At 47.5% G+C, this 20,454-nt stretch overlaps 1 protein-coding gene across 5 annotated transcripts in view; it reads left to right on the top strand.

Moving 5' to 3' along the window:
- STK32B (serine/threonine kinase 32B) overlaps positions 1-20,454 on the top strand; it is a 443,733-nt gene that overhangs the window by 408,922 nt on the left and 14,357 nt on the right. For all 5 annotated transcript variants that reach the window (XM_054484777.2, XM_054484778.2, XM_063663496.1 and 2 more), the window contains 2 exons: positions 5,120-5,251; positions 6,408-6,472. In XM_054484777.2, the coding sequence (XP_054340752.1) occupies positions 5,120-5,251; positions 6,408-6,472 (197 nt within the window). The remainder of the gene's footprint in view (positions 1-5,119; positions 5,252-6,407; positions 6,473-20,454) is intronic.

The raw sequence follows: 20,454 nt of genomic DNA, 5'->3' as shown, positions 1-20,454 counted from the left end.
TCTACCCACCCAGACCTGCCTGACCTTAGGGACTCTGCCTGGCTGGAAGGCTTCCTTGACCCCGGAGTGGACATGGTGCTGCCTCTGAGTTCACAAAGCTCCCTGGCTCTTCAGACACCCCTCGGATTGCTGTGGAAACAGGCCATGGGGACAAAGTGTCCAGGGCAGGCTTAGCATAGAGTGGCTGTTCAGGTAGAGCTCTCCGCTGTTCTCCCAATATAATTATTTTAGGGTTTCACTTGGCCAACTGGGAGCTGTATGTGCCTGTGTGGGTATGTGTGGAAGTGTGTGTGTGTGTGTGCCTGTGCATCTGTGTGTGCCTGTGTATCTCCGTGTGTCTGTGTGTGCATGCCAGTGCATTTGTGTGTACCCATGTGTCTGTGTGTCTGTACGTCTGTATGTCTGTGTGCATACCCGTGTGTGTGTGCCTATATGTCTATGTGTGCCTGTGCATCTGTGTGTGCCTGTGTATCTCCGTGTGTCTGTGTGTGCATGCCAGTGCATTTGTGTGTACCCGTGTGTCTGTGTGTCTGTACGTCTGTATGTCTGTGTGCATGCCCGTGTGTGTGTGCCTATATGTCTGTGTGTGCCTGTGCATCTGTGTGTGTGTGCCTGTGTATCTGTGTGTGTGTGCCTCTGTTTTTGTGTCTGTATGTGTGTGTATCTATGTGTGCGTGTCTGTGTGTGTGTACCTGCTTGTGTGTCTGTATGTCTGTATGTGTCCGTGTGCCTGTGTGTGTGCCTATATGTCTGTGTGTGCCTGTGCATCTGTGTGTGTGTGTGTGTGTGTGTGTGCATGCCTGTGTTTTTTGTCTGTGTGCCTGTGTGTCTGTGTGTGTCTGTGGTGTGCAAGTGTGCCTTGGGGCCAGCAGGGGCAGCTGCAGGGGCAATGGCTCAATGCTGGGGGCAGGCAGTCTCCATCCCATTTCCCACCCTATTCCGCTGGCCAATGAGAAAGTGAAAAGCACAGACCTTACTGTCACCATCTGTGTCCCCCGAGCACCTACACCCACCAGCACTGTGCTGCACAGGAGCTGGACTCCTGGGAAGAAAACAGCCCCGGGGCCAGCTGCCAGGGAGCTTACAGACAACAGTAGGCAGACAACAGTAGGCAGCCCCCACTGCGGGTCGACCTTTGGGGAGGGACCATTCTTTGGGATGGGGGACTGTCCTTTGCCTTGTACAGTGTTTAGCAGCACCCCGGGACTGTACTCATGAGATGCCATTAGCATCCCCTCTGTTGTGCAAACAAAAATGTCTCCAGACATTGCCAAGCATCCCCTGAGGATAAAGTTGTTCCCAGTTGACAACCACAAGGGTAGGGTTTTGTGGAGCCATAAGCCAATAAACCTACAAAGACAGAAAATAAACCACAGGGCAGAGCCCTCGGAAGGAGACCAGCAGGCTCTGCTCAGCCGGGAATAAAAGTTTGGGTCTCTTCTGCCATCTCTGTGACCTCAGGCAGCTGCACCCCAATTCTTCACAGATCAGATGAGAAACCAGGCCCTTCACAGAGCCTGGGGAGTAGTGCCCAGAGGCTTCCAAAGCCTCGGCTCTGTGCGCATGACCCTGGCTGACTTCTGCGCATTTTGGACAGTCCACCTTCTTCACCGGCTCTGATCTGCCAAACTCAGGGCGAGATTGACGAAGGCTGGGAATCTCCATGCAGTCCTGCACATCAGGCACAAATTGCCTAATTAACGCTTCCTCGCGTGGTGTCTGAGCCTTCCCCGAGGCTGTGTGCTGGGATGCCCTGGGGGGCACCTGGGGCCAGCCTGTGGCTTTGCCATATTGTGTGCCTGAGCCTGTTGGCAGGTGCCTGCCTTTGCACCACCCTCGCCTGCTGCTCCTCCTCAGCCCCTCTCCCGCACACACCCACACACTGATGCACACTCACACACTCACAGTCACACTCACACAGACACACACACACTCGTTCCCCCACACACGCATATGCACACTTGCCCCCACAGTCTCACACACATACCTACTCACCCTACACAAACACATGCATTTGCATATATACTCACCCACACACACCTTCACACACAGGCACACTCCCATACAAACACACACACACAAGCAAGCTCCCCACCACATGCTCACCTACAGGGCTGTGAGCCTCAGCCCCACCCACAGGCCCGTAGTCCCCCTCTGGCTGTGCTGTCTCCTAGCTGGAACCTTGCACAGGCCACTTCCTCTTCTGGTGATCCCTTCCTCTCCTTGTCCACAAGGCAGTCCCCTACCCATCCTTCAAGACAGCATAAAGCAAGGACTGGCCCAGTCGCCAGTCTCAGCAGAAGCCTTCTGTGTTAGGCCATTCTTGCATTGCTATAAAGGAATAACTGAGGTTGGGTAATTTATAAAGAAGAGAGGCTTAACTGGCTTACAGTCCTGCAGGCTGTACAGGAAGCATGGCACCTGCATCTGCTTTGCTTCTGGGGAGGCATCAGGGAGCTTCCAGTCAGGGCGGAAAGTGAAGCAAGAGCAGGTGTGTCACGTGGCAGGAGCAGGAACAGCAGTGGGGGTGGGGGGTGCCACACGCTCTTAAACTACCAGATCTCTCACAAGAGCTCACTTACTATTGTGAGGACAGCACCAAGCCATGAGGGATCCGTACCCATGAACCAAACACCTCCCACTGGGCCCCACCTCCCAAACTGGGAATTACATCTCAACATGAGATTTGCAGGGGACATGCAAATTATGTCACCTTCTGAATGAAAGACAAGCCCAAGCTTGGCCTCCTGTGGGACATTCCCAGCCAGCGCCACCACCTCCCTGCATAGAGCAGGCCTCAGCCTCTCCTGCAACCCTCTGCACGAGTGCCTAGGGATACATCAGTGGTGAGAACACTCTGTTACAGTGCGCCTGCCATCCCGCTGGGAGCTTCGGAGGGGGGGGGCCCCGAAGTGTTGGCTGACCTCTGCCTGAGCCAGACCTCAGAACAATGGGTGACAATAGAAGGCACTAGAAGGCCTAAGTGTGTGCTTGTCATGTGAATGAACGAATGATGATGGCCAACAGGTCTGAGCGTGTTCTGTGTACCTGCCATTGTTCTGATAACTTTGTGTGCCTCATCTTGTGTCAGCTTCACACCAGTCCTGGGCAGTGGATCCTGTTAATGGCATTCTCAGCAAGGTTAGGCAACTGCCCAAGATTTCTCAGTGAGAAATTGACAGAGTTTGAATTCAGATGGTCTAGATCCAGAGCCTGCATTTTTATGAATGAATGAATGAGTGGCAGGCAAAACAAGGCAGAGCCTGCATATTTATGAACGAATGAATGAATGAATGAATGAGTGGCAGGTAAAACAGGTCTGGAGAGACCTGGGCCTGAGATTCAACTTGCTCCTTAGGGGAGGGCAACTTCTGGAGGACAGATGTGTGAAATCAGGGAAGGTGATCATAGCTGAGTTCCAGGAGTTGGTGATGATGGACAAAGCCCAGTGCCAGGCAGGGGAAGGGAGAGGCCACTGGCACCGCGAACCCAAGGAGGGTCCACAGCAGGTCACAACAGAAAGGATGAGGCCCAGGCTCTAGGACTGAGAAAGCAGGGGGCAAAGGACATAGGACTCCACTCCATCAGCCCACAAATGACACAGTGACAACTCGGTAGCATTTATTGGGCAACTACTGTGTGGCAGGGGCTGGGCTAGGAGCTTTTCTTGCATTTTCTCATGTCAGCCTCACAAACTTGCACTAGTGCCCTCATCTTACAATATGGAAACTGAGGCCCATAGAGGTTTAGGGAGTTCCTGGGAGTTAGGGAAGCCAGGACTTTCCCCAGTTCTGTCTGCAAAGTCCCTGTCTTCCTCCTGCCTCCAGGTCATGGCAAAGGCACTGGCTGGCATCAAGCGGATTAGGCAGCATGGCCAAGGCAAGTTCAGCTTTAGGTAGCAAGACCCTTTCTTGTAAGTTGAGTTCAAGGCCAGTAATCCTAGGGAGGTGAGGGGACAGCAGAGAAGCAGAGAGAATGGCCAATTGTGGAACGGCCACCATGGTCAGGCAGCCACTGTTCTGGAAGCTTGGCAAACTCTTATCATCTGATCCCTAAACAAACTCTGAGCCTGCCATATTTCACAATGATGAGGAAACTGAGGCAGAGAGAGGTTACGAATCTCCCTCAGCATCACACAGGTAAAAGGAGAGGACACAGGGCCCAGTGGCAAGGCTGGCTGACCTCAAGGCTGTGCCTCGCCTCTCTCCTTCTTGGCCAAGTAACAGCAGGCCCAGGTCCTAACAGGCCCAGGGACCACCACTGTAGGGAGGACTTGCTTCATGCCAGGCCCTACTTGAAGTACTTTATAGATATTATATTATTAATTCCCTATTTGGGAATTATTGTTACCCAAACTTTACAGATAATGAACTGAGTCCCAAGGAAGTCATGAAACTTACAAGATCAGGAAGTAGCAGAACTGGGATTTTTCCCCTGTGCTGCTCCAAAGCTGCTGTTATAGCCACTGGGCTGCATTGCCTTTGGGGACTGGCACCTGGGGCCATCATCTGGGCTACAGCTGAGGAATGAAAGTGGCTACCAGGAATCTGGGTCCAAGGCCCAGAAGTCAGGAAGACCTAAATTCCTCCTGATCACAGTGGGAGGAGCCCCTGGCCAGGAGCAGGGCCAGGCCTGAGGGTCAGCTGACTCTAGCTGCCAGGGGGCGGGAGATGGGGGTACGGAGCAGGGAACCAGGGCAGGAAGTTGGGCAGATTTTGAGCTGAAATTGTATTCTTAAGTTATTTAGAATGACTTTTATAAAAAAGATAGTAATGACAGGACAATGTGCATAGGATAAAATAATAAGTGAAAAAATCAGATTCGAAAACTGAACTCAACCTAGTATGAAAAACAGGCATAGAAAGGGGCCTCAGGAAATACCTGGATGTTAACAGGAGTGCGGTTGCCCCAGGGGGACCATGTGTGTAAATAAATGATGTACACAGTGAGAACGTGTTGCTTTTTATCATCAGAAAACAGAAACAAAGGTAACCCGTGTATCCAACAAGAGTAGTTCATCATTACTTGTTGAATGAATGAATGATTGAATTAATGAAAAGAAAATTCAGTGATGGGTGGAATGCAGACAGACCATGTTTTCTTTTCTACTCCCCTTTAGAAAGGGAGGTTGAATTGCGATCCCACATTTGAGCTTGAAGAGATGATTCTAGAATCCAAGCCACTTCACAAAAAGAAGAAGCGGTTGGCAAAGAACAGATCCAGGGATGGCACGAAGGACAGCTGCCCGCTGGTGAGCGCTTCGTGGGAGCCGTTCCAGGAGAGAAATCCTGTGCTCATAGGGAAATGACTGAGCCAGGCCACTTTTTAGCAAAAAGGGGACATTTCACTTCTCCCTTCCAATTTCCTTATTTTGCAGTAAATAAAATGCTACCATCAAACAAGTAGGGGGAAAGAGTGAAGTAAGGCATTCCTTGAGCGCTGTTCCTACAGGAGGAAGCTTGTGTACCTCTAAGGCACAGGGAGGGACCCAGCGGTCCTGCTGCACCCTTGAGAACGATTTTGTACCGCAGAGGCCTCCAGGGCTGCACGATGACTTTTGTGGGTCCTGGGCACTTTGCCTCTGTGGGCCTCTGTATTCGTTTCCTGGGGCTGCCACAAGCTGAGTGGCTTAAAACAACCCACATTTATTCTCTCACAGTTCTAGAGGCCAGAAGTCCAAACTCAAGGTCTCCACAGAGCCCAGCTCTCTCCAAAGGCTGTAGGGGAGGGGCTGTCCTTGGCTCCCCAGGCTTCCAGTGGCGGCCAGCCCCCTTGTCCTTCGCTGGCTCGCAGCTGCATGCCTCCAGTCTCTCCCTCCATCTCTGCATGGCCTTATTCTCTGTGTCTTCGCATGTCTTCATATGGCCTTCATATAAGGACCCCAGTCATTGGGCTTAGGGCCTAATTCACTGTGACTTCATCTTGACTGGGTTACATCTGTAAAGGTTCTATTTCCAAATAACGTCATATTCATAAGTACTGGGGGGCTGAGACTCAAGATACCTTTCAGATGACACAATTCAACACACAACACCCCCCTCCCCTATAAAAGTCTATTAAAAGTTGAGCCCCTGGCATGATGGTTGTGAATTTTCCATGCCTCTCACGTGGGCCTTAAGTGGTCAGGAAAATAAGCTCCTGAATTTCAGCCCATATTCCATTCTAACATGGTTTTTAAGTTGGATTTAATGGCTTAACGTGGAGAAAAGCATCTTTGTCCACCAGGCTACCCTTGGACACAGCCACCCATGCAGTCAGGGTCAGCCCCAGACACTTAGCTTGTCTTGTCCCGGTCCCAAGCATCTGAGGTTTCCATCTAGGTCAATCTGCCGTCCTCCGATGCTCCGTTACCATGTGTCCCTGGACCATGCCCTGTCATTTAGTCACCTCTCTGTGCTCTTTGACAGAATGGACACCTGCAGCAGTGTTTGGAGACTGTCCGGAAGGAATTCATCATATTCAACAGAGAGAAGTAAGTCCTTCACACTGTACCCCTTGGGCAAAGCCCGTCCTAAGTGATCCAAGGTCCCCCTGGCAGAATCACAGTCCTTGTCCCCCAAACCAGCCTTGATGATGAAAGGGAAGGTATCACTGAGGTGAGACACAGGGCCCTGCTGGGGATGAAACTCCTGGATTTTGAATTAGGGCTCTAATCCTGCCTCTGCTGTGTGGCCTGAGCCAGTCTGTGGGAGCTCCCATGAGAATGGGGAGGCTGCAGCATCCCTGCGCGGGCACACAGGAACACAGGCGGAGAGGCAGCCTCACTGTGATGAAAAGTAAGAGCGCTGGGGTCAAGTTGTCTGGGGCCAAGTCCTGGCTCTGCCACTGCAGAGTGACCTTACCCTGCTTGAGCCTCCTCGTCAGCATCAGCCCAGTGGAGAGGCTTCCTTAACACGCGGGGCTGTGAAAATTAAATGAGGCTGTTGTCCCACAGCACCTGGTATGGAAGGGGTTCTCAACACGGGAAGGTGACTATTGTTACTAATATTTACTTGGGTAAGGTCGGTGGGGGATGCTGGAACCTCAGTAGCCTGGGATGGGAAAAGAGACACAGGGAGTCTGGGAGGGGCTAGGTGGGATGTGCCCTGGCCATGGGACCGCCCTCTAAGGGGCTGGTCAACAAAGCAGGCAGACACCTCAGGCTCGGTTCCAGCCAATGATAATATCTAGGGGAGGCCGGTCGCGGTGGCTCACGCCTGTAATTCCAGCACTTTGGGAGGCTTAGGCGGGTGGATCACGAGGTCAGGAGATCGAGACCATGGTGATACCCCATCTCTTCTATAAATACAAAAAGTTAGCTGTGCGCAGTGGCGGGCACCTGTAGTCCCAGCTACTCGGGAGGCTGAGGCAGGAGAATGGCGTGAACCCGGGAGGCAGAACTTGCAGTGAGCCGAGATCACGCCACTGCACTCCAGCCTGGGCAAACAGCAGGACTCCGTCTAAAAAAAAAAAATTAAAAAAAAAAAAAAAAAATATATATATATATATATATGGGATTTGTGGCTGTGGCTGACTTGTCAGAGCTGGGGCTCCAGCAGGGGCAGCCGATGAGCCCCATTTGACCCACACTAAGCCAGGCTTTGGGTTGGTAGAGGCAAATCAGAGAGGCTTCCTACCCTCCAGGAGATTCAAATATTGATTGACTCAAAAATTCATTGATTGCAGGCCCTTATGCAACCCCTAGTATTCAACCGTTTTGGCTTTCAGCAGATGTTAACAGCGCAGGGGACACGTGCTAAGGCCAAGGGCTGCCCAGGGCAGTGCGTGTCACAGCAGACACCTAGCTCAGCCTGGGTGGTTGGGGAAATTCTCTAGGTGGCGTGCTGGGCCAAGTCCTAAGGGACATGTAGGGGAAAACGTGGCATTCCAGGAGTGGGAACAGTGCACAGAGAAGGAAGACAGCGTGGCTGATGCAGGGCCCTGCAGCTGGTTAGGAGGCTTGGATTACCAGAGCCTAGAGAGTGGGGAGAGGTGAGGGATGGGGCAGGGTTGGGTGTTTGGGTTCCAGCCATGGGCCAGTGGGCAGGACAGGGCCCCAGTCCCAGTCGACGCTGGGGAGGCAAAGGAGGCAGCAGCCTTTCACTGACCCTAAGTGGCTATACCTCTGAGGGCCAATGGGTGTCCAGATCAGCACAGACACACACACCAGGCTTGGGCAGCAAGCCTCACCTGCTAGGGGACCACATGTTGGGGGTCTCCCAGCTCTGGCCAACAACACAGGAAGGGCCTCTGCAGCCACAGCCTATCAGACTTGGAGAAGACGGGGGCTGACATCGTGATTGGTTTCAGAGCTTATCCCAATTTCCCTGCGGTCCTGCCTGCTCTGAGGCTCATGGCCCTTCCCCCAGACTTAGAAACCCAGACCCAGGAACTTCTGCTCAAAGAGCATCAGTGATCTTTGGTTCAGGCAGCCTTCATTCTCTGTGTGTGGGCCATGGAGTCCAATGAGAGCAGCTGCTGGCAAACGTGAGCCTGCAAAAAGCTAAGCTGTGTGGGACCCAAGCAGACAGCAATCGCATTTCACCTTTTGCTGTGTGCCAGAACATGCTTCAATTTGGATTCTTCCTTTTAAAAGGAAATGAGAATGAGACATCCTTCCCTGTGTCATTTAGGAGTTGCGTCTGGCTGCTTTTAGCAGAAACCCCACCATATAGGAGCTTCAACCAAGTAGATGTTTTCTTCCTCACGTGGAAATGGGAATTCATGAGGGAAATGCAGTTGGCCTATGGACGCCCTTGAGATTTGGCATCGGGAATTGGAAGTGAGGCTGGCATAGTTTACAGGAGTCGGCAAAATAAAGAAAGAGGGCAGACATCATGTGTTTCTGACAATGGGGAGCCACGGAGAGCATGGCCATGGGGGAAGCTGTTGGCTGGGGTCTGAGCTGCAGTTCCTGCTTCTCCATCCTGTCTCTGCTTACCTAAGTGCTTCCTCTGCGGCCCTGATGGCTGATAGGCTTCTTGTCACAGCAGGCGTGCAGGCTTACTGCCATATAAAGGTGTCCAGGAGAGGGTTTTGCTGTGTCCCCCAAGATGCATCAGCCGATCCCATTCCCACCTCATCTTGTGGGAAGAGAGCCATGCTCCATCTACCCACAGTCCTCCCTGCTGCAGTTTCTCAGCAGTAAAAAAAAAAAATGCCTATGAGAAGTTGATGCATGACACATGATTGCCTCAAAACAAGCATTTTTCCTTTAAATCAAAAAAAAAGTGAGACCTGTTTATCCTTCACTTGTGTCTGGAATCCCATGTTAGAGGCACTGCTGGCACTTGAGTAGCTGGAAAGTTAAATCAGCACCTTCTTCCCCACTTGAGCAGTGTGGTGAGTCGAGGGCTGGTCAGGGGGAGCCAAGCATCAAGCCAGGCTTGTCATCGTGCTCCGCCTGGACCACGTCCCTGGTCCCCAGCAGTTCTGCCTCCTTTCAATCTCTGCAGACCTGGCCATCAGCCTGACACCGATTGCTCCTGCAGAATATGCAGGGGGATGCAGGCTCCCTGCATAGTGGAGGCTGCAAAGATAAATCACACATCACACAGGAGGGCCACAGTCCCAGGGGGGTAATCAGAGGGCCTGTTAGCATCTAGAGATACTGCACCTGCTGCAGGTTGTATGGTGTCCCTCAAAAAGATACGTCGAAGCCCTAAGCCCCACGACTTCAGAATGTGACCTTATTTGGAAATAGGGTGGGTGCAGATGTAATGAGTTATGATGAGGTCAGACTGGAGTAGGGTGGGCACCTAATCCAACATGACTGGTGTCTGTCCTGACAAGAGAAGAGGTGCTATGACCTGGAAGGGAAGGTCTATGAAAAGGTGGCAGCTCCTGTTAAACCCAATGTTAGAAAGACAAAATAATGGCAGTCCACTCCACTCGGAAAATAAAGATGCTAGTGTACGGTTCATGGTGTCCAGGAGATGAAAGAATAGAGAGCGACAGATGCTGAGGGCTGGACAAGGTAATAGAGAGAAGGCAGGTGGTCTCCTCACCTGGCCCCTCTGCTCCCAGCTCTGGGCAGATGGAACACAGTAACTAGAGATGGATGGGGGTGTGGGGAAGGAGAACTTGCAGGGAGGGCCAGCTGCCCAGGCACGGAGGTAGCAGCCCCACAGTGGACGGCTAACTCATGTAAAATACAGAATACAAGCAGTGAGGTGTTCTGAAATAAGCACACAGGGGCAACTAGTAACTTCTCTTCTGGGTCCTTAAAGTTGATTTTCACTGCTTAATCTAGCTGTTATCACACACCCTGGCTTCTTACGAAAAAGCCTTAGACTCTCTGAGACCCCTGTGTTGAACTGAATTGTGTCCTCTCAAATGGCTTAAAACCCTCAAATGCCTCATTTTCTGTCTAGAGACACAGTCTAGAGGTCCTGATGGGAGCTCTGGCTCAGAATGGCTCAGAGTCCATTATTCACCACCCACCAGCATCTGGATCCCCAGATCCCCTCTCTGAGCACATAACCAGGTACAAACGCACAGTTTCAGTGACTTAACAACAACCAAGTGTGTTCCTTGTTCACGCTGTATGTCCATGGCAGGTCAGCTTGGAGTGCAGCTCCTACATCTTCCTGCTGCTTCTCACTCCACTCCGTATGGCAGTGATTGTGACAGAGGGAAGAGCCCTCTGGGGAGTTTTGCCATTGGGAATTACATGCTCCAGCCTGATGGTAGCACACAGCACTTCATTCATGCTCACTGGCCGGAACTAGTCACACGGCCTCAACACCAAGGGAGCCCGGAACTTCAATCCTGCTGTGTGCTGGGAACAGGTGCCAGAGTGTGTGGTAAGGACCCCTAGTGACTGCCCATCCGTCAGGCCCCCAGTGCGGGTCCTTCCAGTGCCCCCACCCACACCACGGAGGACCCAGCAAACTTCACCCTTAAGCCAGCTGAAGTGGAAAAGCTCAGCCTCACCTCTGAGTCTAGGGAGAAATCAACTGGTACCAGTGCCCAGAATGGGGCCGTGAAAAGAATGCGTAGCTGGGAAGAGGGGAAGAGCAGAGTTCTGCATTTGAACGCTCGACTCCCCTCTGAAAAGCCATGTGACCTACTACCAGTTGCCCATCCATTCTCACCCTAAAAATGGGCCTGGTTCACTTTTCTCCCAAAGGATGGGATGTAGGTATTAAATGAGAAGTTGTGGAATGAAGAGACACTCAACAAATAGGGAATATCAATCCCCCATGACTCAGAAACCAGAGACTGCTGCCCTTCAGTTCTGTCAGAGCGGTCTCATTTGCAAAGGGGCAGAGAGAGGGAGAGGAGAAGATGGTAAGAGATTCCCTTGCGTTTTTGCATTTTCTGCATTTAGCACCCAGGGTTTGGCTGAATCCAACCAAAGACTCCCTCAAATGCGTTTTGCTTCAGGCAACAGCTGATAAGACTGGCAGAACTTTAATGCTTCTGGCCAAAGGCTGTTATTGAATTCGTGATATCAGAATTGCCTACAAGGTTATCTCCCAATAACTGTTGAGGTTTAAAAGTGGAACTGCCAGTTATACTGAGTTTTTACTTAGAAAAGAGAAATCTCTGGGAGACTGGAAAGATGTTGTATTAGAGTCCCAGAGAAAACACTCAAAGGATAATTTACTTACAAAGAATCGTTTACATGGAGTGGGTACAGAGACACCACAGAGGCTCTGCAGTACCCTGGGGCTCCATAGAAGCCAAGGTGTTACTCCCTGGAGGCTGGAGATGAGGGGATGGACAGCCTCAATCACGGGGCTGCCTTGACTGGAGCAGTGACCTCCAATGTTCCCAGCAACCCCAGGCGGCAGTGTGGGGAGGAAGCTAGGGAACCAGTGCCCATACTTGGCACTGCTTGCTCTCTATGATTTCTGCTGGGGCTTCCCATTGGCCACGCCCAGCTGGAAGCCCACAGGCATGGGCACCTAGGCTATGGCTCCTCCAAGTCAGACTCCCAGGCTGACAAGAGGTGGAGGTGGTGCAAAGCAGATCTAGAGGGAGGCAGGAGACAGTTAATCCCGGGGAGTTCTTTTTTCTTTTTCTTTGTTCTTCTTCGTTTTTTGTTGTTGTTGTTGTTTTGTTTGTTTTGTGTTTTTTTAGATGGAGTCCTGTTCTGTCACCCAGGCTGGAGTGAAGTGGCATGATCTCGGCTCACTGCAACCTCCGCCTCCCGGGCTCAAGCAGTTTTCCTGCCTTAGCCTCCCAAGTAGCTGGGATTACAGGCGCCCACCACCACGCCCGGCTAATTTTGTATTTTTAGTAGAGGCAGGGTTTCACCATGTTGGTCACGCTGGTCTCAAATTCCCGACCTCAGGTGATCCACCAGCCTCGGCCTCCCAAAGTGCTGGGATTACAGGCGTGAGCCACCATGCCTGGCCTAGTCTAGGGGAGTTCTAAGAATTGGAGGAATATCCCATGAGAAAGAAACTGGAATCATCCAAATATTTATTAGTTCCAGAAAGCAGACCTAAGGCCAGTGGAGGTGGAGTGGAGATGGAGCTCTCGGGCAGCAGATTTCTCCATTTCAATTCTATGTGAAGGAAAAGTTTCTCAGGACTTGAGCTATTCCCAGATGGGATGGGCTGCCTTGGGAGGTGGGAGCAGGGCTTGGGTAAGACTGGCTGGGTCTCTGCCAGGGATTCTAGAGAAGGGATTCTTGCAGTGTATGCACAATGGAACTCAATGACTTTTGCCTTTTTCTCTTTCAATATCCACCCTCCATTTCCAAATCGATTACCATCATTCAATTTGGTATGTGTCCTCCCACAACTTTCCAGTAATTTCAACTCTGTGTTTGTGGTTTCTTGGGGTTTTGTTTTAGGGCATTTCTTTTTTAACTACAGAGAGGCAGGATATGTAAATGGTTAAAAGCACACACTCTGGAACCAGACTGCCTGGGTACAAATCCTGATTTTAGCTTTGTGGCCTTAGACCTCAAACTAGTGCGTCAGCTTTCTAATTGTAAAATGGGGTGTTAATATGTACTTCATAGGGTTGTTGTAAGAACAAATGGCACACATGCTAAGCATTTAACAGCCTCGGTGACAGCACTACCCAATGTTTGCTAGTAATATTAATTATGTACAAAATTATCAGACCGATATACTGCCATTCAGTTAAGCATTGTGTCAGACATTATCTTCTTTTCATTTTTTAAATCAACACACACTGTTCACAAAAAGAGTCAAACTCTGTAAAATATTTCAAGAGGTTTATTCTGAGCCAAATATGAGTGACCGTGGCCCATGACACAGCCCTCAGGAGGTCCTGAGAACATATATGTGCCCAAAGTGGTCAGGGTACAGCTTGGTTTTAAACATTTTAGGGAGGAATGAGACATCAATCAAACACATTTAAGAAATACATTGGTTTGGTTCAGAAAGGCAGGACAACTCAAAGCAGGGTTGGTGGGGGAGCTTTCAGGCTATAGGTAAATTTAAACATTTTCTGGTTAACAATTCGTTGAGTTTATCTGAAGACTTGGGATCAATGGAAAAGAATGTTTAGGTTAAGATAAAGGATTTTGGAGACCAAGTATTTTTTTTCTTTCATTATACTTTAAGTTTTAGGGTACATGTGCACAACGTGCAGGTTAGTTACATATGTGTACATGTGCCATGTTGGTGTGCTGCACCCATTAACTTGTCATTTCACATTAGGTATATCTCCTAATGCTATCCCTCCGCCCTCCACCCACCCCACAACAGGCCCTTCTGTGTCCCTGTGTTCTCATTGTTCAATTCCCACCTATGAGTGAGAACATGCAGTGTTTGGTTTTTTGTCCTTGCGATAGTTTGCTGAGAATGATGGTTTCCAGCTTCATCCATGTCCCTACAAAGGACATGAACTCATCATTTTTTATGGCTGCATAGTATTCCATGGTGTATATATGCCACATGCCTTTAATCCAGTCTATCATTGTTGGACATTTGGCTTAGTTCCAAGTCTTTGCTATTGTGAATAGTGCCGTAATAAACATACCTGTGCATGTGTCTTTAAAGCAGCATAATTTATAATCCTTTGGGTATATACCCAGTAATGTGATGGCTGGGTCAAATGGTATTTCTAGTTCTAGATCCCTGAGGAATCACCACACTGACTTCCACAATGGTTGAACTAGTTTACAGTCCCACCAACAGTGTAAAAGTGTTCCTATTTCTCCACATCCTCTCCAGCACCTGTTGTTTCCTGACTTTTTAATGATTGCCATTCTACCTGGTGTGAGATGGTATCTCATTGTGGTTTTGATTTGCATTTCTCTGATGGCCAGTGATGATGAGCATTTTTTCATGTGTCTTTTGGCTGCATAAATGTCTTCTTTTGAGAAGTGTCTGTTCATATCCTTTGCCCACTTTTTGACGGGGTTGGTTTTTTCTTGTAAATTTGTTTGAATTCAATGTAGATTCTGGATATTACCCCATTGTCAGATGAGTAAATTGCAAAAATTTTCTCCCATTCTGTAGGTTGCCTGTTCACTCTGATGGTAGTTTATTTTGCTGTGCAGAACCTCTTTAGTTTAATTAGATCCCATTTGTCAATTATGGCTTTTGTTGCCATTGCTTTTGGTATTTTAGACATGAAGTCCTTGCCCATGCCTATGTCCTGAATGGTATTGCCTAGGTTTTCTTTTATTATTATTATTATTATTATTATTATACTTTAAGTTTTAGGGTACATGTGCACAATGTGCAGGTTTGTTACATATATATACATGTGCCATGCTGGTGTGCTGCACCCATTAACTCATCATTTAGCATTAGCTATATCTCCTAATGCTATCCCTCCCCCATCCCCCCACCCCACAACAGTCCCCAGAGTGTGATGTTCCCCTTCTTGTGTCCATGTGTTCTCATTGTTCAATTCCCATCTATGAGTGAGAACATACAGTGTTTGGTTTTTTCTCCTTGCGATAGTTTACTGAGAATGATGACTTCCAATTTCATCCATGTCCCTACAAAGGACATGAACTCATATTTTTTATGGCTGCATAGTATTCCATGGTGTATATGTGCCACATTTTCTTAATCCAGTCTATCATTGTTGGACATTTGGCTTGGTTCCAAGTCTTTGCTATTGTGAATAGTGCCGCAATAAACATATGTGTGCATATGTCTTTATAGCAGCATGATTTATAGTCCTTTGGGTATATACCCAGTAATGGGATGGCTGGGTCAAATGGTATTTCTAGTTCTAGATCCCTGAGGAATCGCCACACTGACTTTCACAATGGTTGAACTAGTTTACAGTCCCACCAACAGTGTGGGACTATTTCTCCACATCCTCTCCAGCACCTGTTGTTTCCTGACTTTTTAATGATTGCCATTCTAACTGGTGTGAGATGGTATCTCATTGTGGTTTTGATTTGTATTTCTCTGATGGCCAGTGATGGTGAGCATTTTTTCATGTGTTTTTTGGCTGCATAAATGTCTTCTTTTGAGAAGTGTCTGTTCATGCCCTTGGCCCACTTTTTGATGGGGTTGTTTGGTTTTTTCTTGTAAATTTGTTGGAGTTCATTGTAGATTCTGGATATTAGCCCTTTGTCAGATGAGTAGGTTGCGAAAATTTTCTCCCATTTTGTAGGTTGCCTGTTTACTCTGATGGTAGTTTCTTTTGCTGTGCAGAAGCTCTTTAGTTTAATTAGATCCCATTTGTCAATTATGGCTTTTGTTGACATTGCTTTTGGTGTTTTAGACATGAAGTCCTTGCCCATGCCTATGTCCTGAATGGTAATGCCTAGGTTTTCTTCTAGCGTTTTTATGGTTTTAGGTCTAACGTTTAAGTCTTTAATCCATCTTGAATTAATTTTTGTATAAGGTGTAAGGAAGGGATCCAGTTTCAGCTTTCTACATATGGCTAGCCAGTTTTCCCAGCACCATTTATTAAATAGGGAATCCTTTCCCCATTGCTTGTTTTTCTCAGGTTTGTCAAAGATCAGATAGTTGTAGATATGCGGCATTATTTCTGAGGGCTCTGTTCTGTTCCATTGGTCTATATCTCTGTTTTGGTACCAGTACCATGCTGTTTTGGTTACTGTAGCCTTGTAGTATAGTTTGAAGTCAGGTAGCATGATGCCTCCAGCTTTGTTCTTTTGGCTTAGGATTGACTTGGCAATGCGGGCTCTATTTTGGTTCCATATGAACTTTAAAGTAGTTTTTTCCAATTCTGAGAAGAAAGTCATTGGTAGCTTGATGGGGATGGCATTGAATCTATAAATTACCTTGGGCAATATGGCCATTTTCACGATATTGATTCTTCCTACCCATGAGCATGGAATGTTCTTCCATTTGTTTGTATCCTCTTTTATTTTGTTGAGCAGTGGTTTGTAGTTCTTCTTGAAGAGGTCCTTCACATCCCTTTTAAGTTGGATTCCTAGGTATTTTATTCTCTCTGAAGCAATTGTGAATGGCAGTTCACTCACGATTTGGCTCTCTGTTTGTCTGTTATTGGTGTATAAGAATGCTTCTGATTTCTGCACATTGATTTTGTATCCTGAGACTTTGCTGAAGTTGCCTATCAGCTTAAGGAGGTTTTGGGCTGAGACAATGGGGTTTTCTAGATATACAATCATGTCATCTGCAAACAGGGACAATTTGACTTCCTCTTTTCCTAATTGAATACCTTTTATTTCTTTCTCCTGCCTCATTGCCCTGGCCAGAACTTCCAACGCTATGTTGAATAGGAGTAGTGAGAGAGGGCATCCCTGTCTTGTGCAAGTTTTCAAAGGGAATGCTTCCAGTTTTTGCCTATTCAGTATGATATTCGGTGTGGGTTTGTCATAGATAGCTCTTATTATTTTGAGATACGTCCCATCAATACCAAATTCATTGAGAGTTTTCAGGATGAAACGTTGCTGAATTTTGCCAAAGGCCTTTTCTGCATCCATTGAGATAATCATATGGTTTTTGTCATTGGTTCTGTTTATATGCTGGATTACATTTATTGATTTGCATGTGTTGAACCAGCCTTGCATCCCAGGGATGAAGTCCACTTGATCATGGTGGATAAGCTTTTTGATGTGCTGCTGGATTCCGTTTGCCAGTATTTTATTGAGGATTTTTGCATCAATGTTCATCAAGGATATTGGTCTATAATTCTCTTTTTTGGTTGTGTCTCTGCCAGGCTTTGGTATCAGGATGATGCTGGCCTCATAAAATGAGTTAGGGAGGATTCTCTCTTTTTCTATTGATTGGAATACTTTGAGAAGGAATGGTACCAGCTCCTCCTTGCACCTCTGGTAGAATTCGGCTGTGAATCCATCTGGTCCTGGACTTTTTTTGGTTGGTAAGCTATTGATTATTGCCTCAATTTCAGAGCCTGTTATTGGTCTATTGAGAGATTCAACTTCTTCCTGGTTTAGTCTTGGGAGGGTGTATGTGTCGAGGAATTCATCCATTTCTTCTAGATTTTCCAGTTTATTTGTGTAGAGGTGTTTATAGTATTCTCTGATGGTAGTTTGTATTTCTGTGGGATCGGTGGTGATGTCCCCTTTATCATTTTTTATTGCATCTATTTGATCCTTCTCCCTTTTCTTCTTTATTAGTCTTGCTAGCAGTCTATCAATTTTGTTGATCTTTTTAAAAAACCAGCTCCTGGATTCATTGATTTTTTAAAGGGTTTTTTGTGTCTCTATTTCCTTCAGTTCTGCTCTGATTTTAGTTATTTCTTGCCTTCTGCTAGCTTTTGAATGTGTTTGCTCTTGCTTTTCTAGTTCTTTTAATTGTGATGTTAGGGTGTCAATTTTCGATCTTTCCTGCTTTCTCTTGTGGGCATTTAGTGCTATAAATTTCCCTCTACACACTGCTTTGTATGTGTCCCAGAGATTCTAGTATGTTGTGTCTTTGTTCTTGTTGGTTTCAAAGAACATCTTTATTTCTGCCTTCATTTCGTTATGTACCTAGTAGTCATTCAGGAGCAGGTTGTTCAGTTTCCATGTAGTTGAGCGGTTCTGAGTGAGTTTCTTAATCCTGAGTTCTAGTTTGATTGCACTGTGCTCTGAGAGACAGTTTGTTATAATTTCTGTTCTTTTACATTCACTGAGGAGAGCTTTACTTCCAACTATGTGGTCAATTTTGGAATAGGTGTGGTGTGATGCGGAAAAGAATGTATATTCTATTGATTTGGGGTGGAGAGTTCTGTAGATGTCTATTAAGTCAGCTTGGTGCAGAGCTGAGTTCAATTCCTGGGTATCCTTGTTAACTTTCTGTCTCGTTGATCTGTCTAAAAGTCTCCCATTATTATTGTGTGGGAGTCTAAGTCTCTTTGTAGGTCTCTAAGGACTTGCTTTATGAATCTGGGTGCTCCTGTATTGGGTGCATATATATTTAGGATAGTCAGCTCTTCTTGTTGAATTAATCCCTTTACCATTATGTAATGGCCTTGTCTCTTTTGATCTTTGTTGGTTTAAAGTCTGTTTTATCAGAGACTAGGATTGCAACCTCTGCCTTTTTTTGTTTTCCATTTGCTTGGTAGATCTTCCTCCATCCCTTATTTTGAGCCTGTGTGTGTCTCTGCATGTGAGATGGGTTTCCTGAATACAGGACACTGATGGGTCTTGACTCTTTATCCAATTTGCCAGTCTGTGTCTTTTAATTGGAGCATTTCGCCCATTTACATTTAAGGGTAATATTGTTACACGTGAATTTGATCCTGTCATTATGATGTTAGCTGGTTATTTTGCTCGTTAGTTGATGCAGTTTCTTCCTAGCCTTGATGGTCTTTACAATTTGGCATGTTTTTGCAGTGGCTGCTACCAGTTGTTCCTTTCCATGTTTAGTGCTTCCTTCAGGAGCTCTTTTAGGGCAGGCCTGGTGGTGACTAAATCTCTCAGCATTTGCTTGTCTGTAAAGTATTTTATTTCTCCTTCACTTATGAAGCTTAGTAGTTTGGCTGGATATGAAATTCTGGGTTGAAAATTCTTTTCTTTAAGAATGTTGATTATTGGCCCCCACTCTCTTCTGGCTTGTCGAGTTTCTGCCGAGAGATCTGCTGTTAGTCTGATGGGCTTCCCTTTGTGGGTAACCCGACCTTTCTCTCTGGCTGCCCTTAACATTTTTTCCTTCATTTCCACTTTGATGAATCTGACAATTATGTGTCTTGGAGTTGCTCTTCTCGAAGAGTATCTTTGTGGCATTCTCTGTATTTCCTGAATCTGAATGTTGGCCTGCCTTGCTAGACTGGAGAAGTTCTCCTGGATAATATCCTGCAGAGTGTTTTCCAACTTGGTTCCATTCTCCCCGTCACTTTCAGGTACACCAATCAGACGTAGATGTGGTCTTTTCACAAAGTCCCATATTTCTTGGAGGCTTTGTTCGTTTCTTTTTATTCTTTTTTCTCTAAACTTCCCTTCTCGCTTCATTTCATTCATTTCATCTTCCATCCCTGATACCCTTTCTTCCAGTTGATCAAATCGGCTACTGAGGCTTGTGCATTCATTACGTAGTTCTCGTGGCATGGTTTTCAGCTCCATCAGCTTCTTTTAAGCACTTCTCTGCATTGGTTATTCTAGTTAGCCATTCGTCTAATTTTTTTTCAAGGTTTTTAACTTCTTTGCCTTGGGTTCGAACTTCCTCCTTTAGCTCGGAGTAGTTTGATCATCTGAAGCCTTCTTCTCTCAACTCGTTAAAGTCATTCTCTGTCCAGCTTTGTTCCGTTGCTGGTGAGGAGCTGTGTTCCTTTGGAGGAGGAGAGGCGCCCTGCTTTTTTAGAGTTTCCAGTTTTTCTGCTCTGTTTTTTCCCCATCTTTGTGGTTTTATCTACCTTTGGTCTTTGATGATGGTGATGTACAGATGGGGTTTTGGTGTGCATGTCCTTTCTGTTTGTTAGTTTTCCTTCTAACAGACAGGACCCTCAGCTGGAGGTCTGTTGGAGTTTGCTGGAGGTCCACTCCAGACCCTGTTTGCCTGGGTATCAGCAGCGGAGGCTGCAGAACAGCGGATATTGGTGAACAGCAAATGTTGCTGCCTGATCATTGCTCTGGAAGTTTTGTCTCAGGGGAGTACCCGGCCCTGTGAGGTGTCAGTCTGCCTCTACTGGGGGGTGCCTCCCAGTTAGGCTACTCGGGGATCAGGGACCCACTTGAGGAGGCAGTCTGTCCGTTCTCAGATCTCCAGTTGTGTGCTGGGAGAACCGCTACTCTCTTCAAAGCTGTCAGACAGGAACATTTAAGTCTACAGAGGATTCTGCTGCCTTTTGTTTGGCTATGCCCTGCCCCTAGAGGTGGAGTCTCAGAGGCAGGCGGGCATCCCTCCCCCAGCCTCGCTGCCGCTTTGCAGTTTGATCTCAGACTGCTGTGCTAGCAATGAGCGAGGCTCCATGGGTGTAGGACCCTCCGAGCCATGCGTGGGATATAATTGCTGGTGTGCCGTTTGCTAAGACTGTTGGAAAAGCAGTATTCGCATGGGGGGGACCCGATTTTCAGGTGCCATCTGTCACCCCTTTCTTTGACTAGGAAAGGGAATTCTCCGACTCCTTCTGCTTCCCAGGTGAGGC

This window comes from Pongo pygmaeus, chromosome 3 (assembly GCF_028885625.2).
Source record: "Pongo pygmaeus isolate AG05252 chromosome 3, NHGRI_mPonPyg2-v2.0_pri, whole genome shotgun sequence".
Taxonomy (NCBI): domain Eukaryota; kingdom Metazoa; phylum Chordata; class Mammalia; order Primates; family Hominidae; genus Pongo; species Pongo pygmaeus.
Note: the sequence above shows the minus strand (reverse complement) of the source record. Positions and strands in the feature narration are given on the sequence as shown.